This window comes from Nestor notabilis, unplaced genomic scaffold (genome assembly GCF_000696875.1).
Source record: "Nestor notabilis isolate BGI_N333 unplaced genomic scaffold, ASM69687v1 scaffold33437, whole genome shotgun sequence".
Taxonomy (NCBI): domain Eukaryota; kingdom Metazoa; phylum Chordata; class Aves; order Psittaciformes; family Psittacidae; genus Nestor; species Nestor notabilis.
The window spans coordinates 678-10,688 of NW_009936578.1; the positions used below are offsets into that span (position 1 = coordinate 678).

Sequence of the window (10,011 nt, forward strand, 5' to 3'; positions counted from 1 at the left end):
TGGTGGTTGAGGATTAGGTGACACTTGATGGATGTGCTCAGTTTTTTGGGTGAAAACTCGTGTCTTGGGGCTCAGTGCTGAGTACCATAAGGAGGAAGACTCGATTGCTTTTGTTGGGGGTTTCTTTAAGTGTGTCTGTGAATTGTATTTAGTGTTGTAAGGTAGGTGTGGTAGTCATTCAGAATTTATTTGCTTATTAAGCATTGTAGAGGACAAGTACATATTGAAATTATTCCGGTCTCTTAAATTGCTAATGAATGCAATAATACTTTGTGGGAGTTATGAATGCCTTCTCACCACTGCAACACACCTTTGTTCAGCGAAAAAGAACTGCTTTATTTCGTGTGTGCCTTTATTTCCTACAATGGGGTTCAAGCTTCCTTTAGTTGGGGACTTTGTGAGGAGATTTCTCTAACAGTTGCTTTTGTTTTCCTGGTGCAGGCAGTGCAGCCTGAGGGGCTCAGCTCACCCAGCCGATGTGAAAGTAAGACAAACCAAGGTGCAGCAGATGACGGAGACGCAGCGAGGTCAGCTGGTGAAGATGGCAGTGTCACTGCTTTGAGCTACCCCAGCCTCCATCTCCACACATACAGTGTCGAGAGAATGACAACGTTTCCAAATGGTTGCGGAAATGGCACCACCATTACTTGTATAGTTATGGAGAATAAAGAGCCCCAAAACAAAACTACCTGTGTCAGTCATAATGGGGGGTACAGCACCAGCAACAATCATGAGGAGGAAATTCAAGAGGATAAACTCAGTCCTTCCAAAATCATGCGCTTTTTCACCACCCCTCGGAAAAGGGCGAACTCCAGCTCTGACAGGCCTCGTTCTCTGGTTTTGATGGGCAACACAGCCACATGGAATGCTTTGTCTTCCATCAGAAAAATGGGATCTTTCAAGAAGTTGAAATCTTCAGTTCTCCAAGGAATTCAAACAAGGGAATGCTCAGACATCTTAAATGAGAATGGCATAGGCAAACAAGGTTCAAACGGGGCGGTGGTGCAAGTTCAGACTAACAGGTATTCCTATTCGGGGCCTCTGCAGGATTTCCAGAACGAGGTGGATGGTTTAGGTTCTGACTGCTCTGATGCAGAGGAGAGCGATGAGTCTTTTCTGAGGAACACTCACCGCTCACGCAGCATCCGGCGGGCTTATGGTGCTGGCCGCATAAACTTGCTAGACACGGATAAAGTTCCGAGTCATCACAACTGTACAAGGCCAACATCGCCTGTTATCGCAGAGCCAAAGATCTGTGAAATCTTGGTGAAAGACTCTGAAAACAACAGGGTCATTTATCGGAGAAGCAAAAGTTCGGATAATTTGAACTTTCTGAAAAAAAGCTCATTCAAACGGAAGTCCACCTCAAACCTTACCGACCTCAAGGTAGCAAATGAGAAACAGATGCCAAGCAGGACTGTGAGTGATACTTCTGCTGACTCGGACAAAACCTGTGGGAATCCTGAGAGGAGATCCAAGCGGTGGAAGAGCCCTATCAGGGCAAAGGATTTTGACCGAGTTTTGAAACTGGTCAGTAACGTTTCAGATGTTGCATGGAAGAAGGATGGCCCTAAGAGCACAGCTCCTTCTCCCACTGAGCAGTCCCAGAGAACAAGGTCAAACAGCAGACTGCACGATGACTACTCCCGCAGGGTTTCCAGCAGCACAGATCATGACAGAAAGAGATGCACCTCCCCGGTATCTAGTCCAGACACTTCCTTGCCAGGAACACCTTGTCTACAAAGCCCTGCAGTTGCTCAGGAAAAAAAGGTTGAAATGAATGTAGCTGTTTCTGAAGACAAAAGCCTCGGTACGTCATCAGGTGTCCCAGACTCTGACAGCGTATCACCCACACTGAATGACATTAGTCCATTTCCCAGTGAAGTGTTCTATTCAGACTCGGATGAACCAAAAGCTACCCAGCAGTTTACATACAAAGCTGAAAACACTCATGTTCCGGTCAGGCCGACCACTCCAAAGCCTCAAAGTCCTACTGTAGAGAAGGTCAAGTGCAATATGAATTTACAATGCCCAGACCATCACAGCACATTGTCACTGAGCTCATCGGAGAGTGAGGAGAGAGTCGAGGTACCTGGGCTGAAGCTGGGCAGGAATCCTGTTTGCTTCCAGGACTCGGTGCAAACCGTATACTATGATGATGGAAATGAAGACAGTGGCATAAGCAGCCACTCTCAGCTGAGTCTCAATTTAACTTCTGGTGCTGAAGAGAAAAAAGAAGAGGTAAGAAAGAATGCAAAATCCTTTAGAAGCTGTGTATGTATCTATCAGGTTTTGTCTTTATTAATGCAAAACAATGCAAACAATGCAATATAACCTGACTACTAATACCTATTGCAGCTTGTTATTGCTAAAATATGCTGACAGCAATTATTTCCTTTAATATATTCTCTTTGGATGCTAATGTCAAATTATTTTTAATTTGTGCATTAATATCAAAGAAAGTTTTGGCAGCAAAGCCATTCATGTTTGTTTTCAAGGGCAGTTTATTGCATCTTGCAGATACACCACCTTGTCATGTGGGCTTGTCGGATTTTACCAGCCTGAGCAGGGTCAGGCTGTGTTTCCTTCCAAGCTGAAAGGTCTCTGAAGTGTCTGTGTTTTGAAGTAGCGTTGATTAAGCGCAAATAACTTTGGCTGAGGAAGTCTTGAAGAACATGGTAATATTTGTAGAGCAGTGTGGCGTAGAGAGGTCTAAGCATTGAGGCGTATCCAATGTTTTCACTGGGCAGTGATGACTATGCTGAGGGTGAGCCATTTGGTTATTTATATGCCTGCAAGTTTCAAACAGTGGTACTTTAGATGCTGGGCTAAATGTGTTGCTACTAATGTTTGGTGAAGACACCAGCATTTCACTGCACCTAATGCATCATTTTATAGTCTCAGTACATGAGTGGGAAGAGGTTGGAGCACCTCTGAGGTAGGGTCATGTAATAACCCTGTGCCCTTACCTAAAGCACAGTGTAAGCTGGCCCTAGAGCAGCTGTAATAATTTGGCAGTGTTGGTGAAAAGCTGTCAGACATATCCTGCACCCATCTGAAACAGTGTGGTCACTGAGCCCCAGCGATGTGCAGTAATGTGGATTTTGGGGTGAGGCAGCAGAGAGGTATTTGCTACTCATTGGGAAAAATACACTGGGGCAAAAAAAACATTTACAGAACAAAGCTGACATCTTTGGGTCACCTCAGTTTGACTAGAAGTATTTTACACCTTACAAACGGGGTACACAAAGTCTGTGAAGCTGTCTTACTTTTAAAAGCCTCACATGGTTTTTGCAGACTAACCGTAAATGGTTACAGAGCTTATCAATATTGTCCTGCTGGAGAAAAGCGAGTCTGTTTACTGTAGTGCTTGCAGCTATGGCAAGATTGGAAAAATAAACCCAGTATGTATAATGTTGGGGCTTTGAAGTTATTCCGCTTCTGGAGTCCCAGAATTGCCCCTGCGATCCCTCTTTTTCGAAACTCACTTAAGAATGTGTGCAAGGACATGCTTTCACACCTCTGAAAGAGGCGAGAGCCCTAGTGTGGATGTGTATCAGTTATATTTCTCAGGAACAAAATGGGAGGTACGAATTAATGCTACTCATCTACCATCTAGTGGTGATCTGCGATCATGACTCAAGGGAAGTTGAGCTGGTCCCTCCCTTTGGCTCCAACAAACCAGGACAGTTTTTAAATGAATGTGTACACTGGGTGGATAAAAGTTACTGCAGTTTCAGTTTTAACACCACATTGTGTTATTATCTAACATGCAATTTAAAGTTCTCTTTATATTATAATGTATTGTAGGTTAATTTTGAGTGCCTTTTAGTGCCCACTTCTGTTGTCTGAAATACGGAGTACGCACTGGTGGCAGTCTGTGTGGTGGTCAGGCTCTGATGTGGGATGGAGCCCTGCAGGAGATGAAGGAAATGGTGGCCAGGGGACGGACTCCTTGGCTGTTGGGGAGCAGTGAGGGACTGTATCCCCATCCCTCTGCTGTGAGCACTGCCTGGAGCCCCTGTGTATGGAAAAACAACTGTAGCCACCCGCATGGTGCAGCTGCATCCAGATGTCGTTTCAGATTCAAACTCCCAAAGTTTGAATCTGTTAGCTGTGGATTGGAAGCAGGAGCTGTGCAGGACAGGGTTTACTTCTGTCTTACTATGCAAGGGGTAAAAACTCTGTCCTCTCTGTTTTTCCACATCTGCTCCTCATCCCATACACAACTCTAAGGCTACAACGAAGTGGTATGGTTTCTCCTTGCCATTTCTTTGGAAGGCTGCATTGCTTGTTTCCTCCTCCTTTACAGCATGCTTATCTCAGTGTGGAGGTAGCTTGGTATCAAAGATACTTATGCCAGGTTATTTTTTAATTGAAGTTTATGCAGCCCGCAGGCACTTTGTGAATGCCACATAATCACACAATGAGGTCACTGGGGTTTGAACTTTTGACTGCCATTCATTTTTAACTCTACCTTACACTTCCACATTACAGAACTGTACCCATCCAGCAAGTTGTTCCTGTGACAGTAAAGTGCTTGGTTCATTCTCAGCAAGCATTTGAGACGTAATGCTGAGCCATGCATATCCCAGATTTTTAAGACTTTGTCTGAACCTTAAATACACTGTGTTGACAGACAAATCTGCACTGTTTCCATGTTTCATGCATCTTCTTTTCTGTATGGTTTTCCTGTTAAAGCCAGTACATATTCCAGTACAGCCACTAAAATCTCTGTGGCTTTGGAGACATGTCTCAGTACAAAGCTTACAATGTGCTAAGTGGTCAAGCTCAAACGTGTTCTCTTTTCAGGACTGGCTGCTGCAGTTGGAAACAAATCTAGTTTATTCCCTTACCACTCATCTAGTAGACTAGTCAGCAAATGAAGCCTGTGGAATTTGGCCCATCTCTGTACTTGCCCAAATGTTAAAATCTCTGTGGCTTGGAGACATGTCTCAGTACAAAGCTTACAATGTGCTAAGTGGTCAAGCTCAAACGTGTTCTCTTTTCAGGACTGGCTGCTGCAGTTGGAAACAAATCTAGTTTATTCCCTTACCACTCATCTAGTAGACTAGTCAGCAAATGAAGCCTGTGGAATTTGGCCCATCTCTGTACTTGCCCAAATGTGGAAATGACATTTCTATCTCGTGTTCCCCTGGTGCTGTAGAGCTGATTTTTCATTATTCCCACAAGGGTGTCTATTGCTTTACTTGAATTGCTGGTTCGGGGATTTTTTTCCTATGTGATGCAGTCTGGAGATCCTGTCCCTTCTGTCGCTTTGTTGGTTTCACTAAAATGCAAGATTTGGACTGGAGCAGGGGCGGTGTTCGGCCTTCTCAGTTGTTGGTCCTGCCAGAGGTGGCTTCCAAGGGAAGAGCTAATGAAGTGCAGCCTGGATCCATGCCTCAGCACTTCTTAAGCTGCAGAGGCGTGAGTCACCAAAGCTCGTCCATGACAGCCCGTGCTTTTCCAATCTCTGCTTTATGCCACTGTCACATTCAATATGTTGCTTTTAAATACATCAGGAGATGATTAAGTACAAGTTTGAATTTGGCCTGTTTCACATAGTATTTACTTCCCTGAAGAGCCTCATGTCACTGTAAATAACGAAAGCTTAAACTCTTTGCTTTGGACTGTCATGTGTCAGCCACTAAGGCTGCTTGAACAAAACACTACTGAATTTGTTGCAAAAAAGGAAAGTCAAGCTATTTGACATTTCACCTAGTCTTTCACAAGCTCTTGGAGCACCTGCTGTTTAAGTTGCCTTGCTAGCATCTGGCTTTCCAGTACACCAGACTTTTTATTACTTAAATACCTTATCTGCATGACTATAAGTGAATGATAAATTACAGTGAAGAGGTAACTCCAGTGTAATTAAGGTTGAGTCACATTTTCTTTGCAGACTGTATTTTAAGTGCTCGAAGACCTGTCTGTTGACTCGTTTATGTTTGTGCCATGTGAAAGTCAGTGGTCCTCACTAATCCACATCATCCAGTCTACCAGCTGCTGGCAGAGTTGAGCTGGTCTGCCCCATACAAGTCTCTGGATATTGAGTGCTGATGGCTTAATTAGGGGGACAGCTTATGGAGAAGAAGAGGAAGAAGAGCTGTATGGGTGGGAATATGGAGGGGATTCAGCTCGGCCCTCACTGTTCATCCTCCATATGTCTTGCTTCAGAGAGTGTCCTTACAGTGAAGGAACAGAGGGTGGTGGCTGGATGTGGTCATGCTCTATACCCACATGGAGCATGCAGCAGCCAGGAGCTGAAGATGGGCATCCTTGGTACCTACCACAGGCTCCCTAGTGCTGTGGGGCTGGACATGAGCACACCTGCTGGGAGCAAGCTGGTTTCAGCTCTCCAGCTCTTCTCTTTGGATTTATTCTTGTCTGGTTCATCCATATGCAATTTGGAGTGTGGCTTAATCAGCTTAATCTGTATAACTGAAAATGTGCTAATCTGCAAGGAATAATTAGGTAAAGTAAGTAAGAGAGGAGCTTCTTAAACTGAGTTTACTCCTATGCGGCTTATAATTTGGAGCAAGGGCTCAGCACTCTGGTTCTGCTGGAACAGAGCAGCAAAGCATTGCAACAGGCTCTCAACAGCATCTCTGACAGTAAACTGGGGTTTCGATTAAACAGAGTGACACTGGATTTACACTGAACTCTCTGAGCTGCTCTGCACAAGTCAGGATACATTTACACAAGGTCTCCACAGTTGCTCGAAAAGAAACTTCCAGGAGCACTTGCCCAGAGCTAAACCAGAAACCACTGCGCAGTGCTGCAAACCCAAACTGCAGAACTGATCACTGAAATGATGCAGAAGGGAGCCCCCAAAGGATACATATATCTTCCTGTCTCAGCAAAAAACTCTTCCAACTCACTGCAGCAGAGCTTTCTGCTGCTCAGTACATCCTGTAAGCATTTGTTGCTGTATCCTCTATTAGGAAGAATTAAAACAAGGTGGTACTGACAGTAACCTGAATCCTGCATCAAGTTAAGTAGTAGACCAAGTAACTGCAGTGCTGAATAAAATTGGCCATTTCTGAAAACCATAGAGTAATAGAGGAGTTACTGTCATCCATACAAAAGGATCTGTGGATGCTGGAAGGGGGAGCTCAGATGGACTCCCACTGCAGTTAGCCTGGGACACGCTGCTCCCTTTCCTTACTGCATTGGTGCTCCTCTGCCTTTCCAGAGTGACTGATACTTGCTGCTGTAGCTCTCCTCTGACACCGCAGTAATACCCAGGTGCTGTTTATCCTAGGATCAGGATAATAGTACCCGAGAGAGTGGAATGACACTTCTGGCCATGTAATTTGTTTTTTACATTGAGCACAGTGTTGAGTTGTCAGCACTGAAAATTCATCTCTATGCTAGGAGGTTGCAGTGTCCAAATTGAGCAGAGGCAGCTGCAGTTTCCTCTGAGCTGCCTGTGTTTCCCCTTTCTGGCATCCGGAGGCAGCTGTGCTGCTTGTGGTACTAGGATGCTGAGGAGGATGCTATGGCAGGCTGGGAGACCAGCTGGGTGCTGGAGGAGACCAAGCACAGCAGTCTTGAGTCTTCCTACTCCAAGCTCAACCACAGCAGCCTCGCCCTTACTCCATGTTCTAGGAAGTAATAGTTTGCAGAAGTACAGCTGCCTGAGGCAGTTCCACCCCATGCAAGCTGGAGTTTGTGACTGCTGCTGGGACCTGCCACTGGCTGGGCTTGGTCAGGGACAATGAGGTTTTCGCTGGAAGGGTGGAGAGAGAGGGGAACCAGAGGACCTCCGCCTGGAGAGACATAGAAGAGATGCAAAGGCGTGTGGCTTTTTATGTTTTGCTTTGCTAGCATAAAGTTCCACTTTCGACCTGTGGTTATCATCTGGCTTTTGAGGTTCGCCAGCGGATATTACAAAGATAGCCTGGAAAAAGTTGCTGGTTTTGCCAAATAAAAGGAAACTGGTTTTTTTTTAGACCTGTTACTTGATCTGGGTGTTCTGAGTCAATTTAGAAATTACTTAGGGATTTATTTAGGGATTATTAATGCTTGTACATTTTCTAAAAAGAGCTGAGGGTATGAATATTTCTTTACTATACACTACATGCTTCTTGTTCCAGTCCAGATACTGAAGTAAACAGGGGACAGCACTAGAGCATCACTTGGCCATCCCCAAGTATCAGTCACCGGAAAACTAGTGGAAATAGTCTCCTGGTTTTAGCAGGCTTGCATTTTTATATGACTGATGAGATTACTTCTGCAAAGCAAATACATTTCCCTGCAAACTCCCACATGTCAGTCGGAAATACGTTAACTGATTTGGTTTTGGAAATGAGTTAGAGGAGAGGATGAAGGAAATCCTTGAGGTTGAAGAACAGATTTGATAGTCTTGAGATCCACTTGTCATTTCCAGTTCAACCCTGTGCTTCCTCTGTGACTTAACATGACTTAACTGCTTTGTGTCTGCTCCTTATCTGTGTACTCTGGATATTATGAAGGTGAACTGGCTAATCATGGTAAAAAGCATTATGTTTGTTGATTATGTTGATTATGATAAGCGAGCTTTCAAGGATCAGGTTAAATGAAGCAAACCTGCATTAAAAATGCTGTAGAAAAGTATGGCTAAATTCTGTTTAGGTTTGTTATCTGTATACCCTGATGCTTTAATGTGGTTTTGTAGGTGTAATCTGTTAGAACACCACAATTGCTTTGGTGTCAACAAATCCCAAGAGTAGAATTATATAAATTTTTTTCCAGTTTCTAAAACTTCAAAATGAGTGTGTGTTACCACAGTAGTTTGTGTTGTTAATGGGGATTGATTTTACCCTATTACAAGGCACAGTAATGTGATTTTACTTTATTACAATGCGTAGTATTTCCTGCATCATTTCTAGGAGCTCATACTGATACAGTGCAGTGGTATTCCTTTGGGAGTCCCTCTTTGAAGCAGTGCTCTGCAAATGTTTAATCTGTAGATCCACCCAATTTTGGGTGAGGGGAAGAAAAGGGAGGTCATCTTGCTATGTTGCTTATAGCTTCCGAGTTGCTAAAACTTATGTTGAATTTTGAATATGGTTGTGTTACTTTGATTTCTTTTGCTTTGCTTGTTTGTATAGGTATAAGTGTATATGTCCTTTACCAGGTTTTTTTTGCAGTTGTTTCACAGATCATATTCTGTCCTGCAGCCCACTGGTCAAATAGCACTGTGTGTTCTACAGGTAGATAATCAATGCATTTATTTTGGGTCTTCTCAAAGGCTGATTAAAAAAGAAAAGATGCTAGTGGCAGATGGGGCAGGGGGATGTAAAAAAAGAAAGAATTTAGTGCATTTAATTAAAAAAGAATAGGTAAGTGAATTGGACTGCTTTAATAATTCTGGTTAGTTTGTAACAGAAGCTTCAAACACTGACTAGATAAATGCTTTCTTCTACAGTAAAAGCAATCACTTCCAGGGTAACTATTGCTGTGATGTTATCATTGTTGGTAATTGTCAGCCTGTTGGATCAACGGGAAATCACTTTAGGACCTTTTCATAAAATCCAGAAAGAAAGCAATAAATGTATTTATTTTCTCTGGGAGGCTGTATTGTCTTTGGAGTCATGTCAACTGTTATGACAGACTGTGACTGTCACAACAGTTTGCAAATAAAAATATTGATCGTGTCCATGAAACATAAACCAAGCTTTTGACCTCACTTAGTAGTGATGATAAATGAACTTCAACTGTTGCTCCCCCACGGCTATTTAGCAACAAGTGCAAAGGTTGCCTTTTATCATGTACCTGGGTGGAGACATGTTGTCTGGACTTTTACTCTGTTAAGTGAAGGTGATAAAATAATTTATAGCCACTAGGTCACGATCACTTGGTTGCTTATATGAACTGAAAAGTCAATCCTAATATTACTTACTGAGTTCCTAGCATTTGGCAGCTACTGTGTCCTACAGAAATGCCAGCTACTTACTTGACACCAATTATAACATTGGCATATAGCTGTCATTGCTAGCAAGACAAGTGCAAGGTCCTACACCTGGG

At 43.5% G+C, this 10,011-nt stretch overlaps 1 protein-coding gene across 1 annotated transcript; it reads left to right on the plus strand.

Annotated features, from left to right (window-relative positions):
* Positions 1–603: 603 nt before the first annotated feature.
* On the plus strand, positions 604–2,241 carry LOC104399821 (the record flags this gene model as incomplete). Its single annotated transcript, XM_010018410.1, has 1 exon — positions 604–2,241. A coding segment is annotated over exon 1 (1,638 nt), but the record flags the coding sequence as incomplete, so codon positions are not given.
* Positions 2,242–10,011: the final 7,770 nt, after the last annotated feature.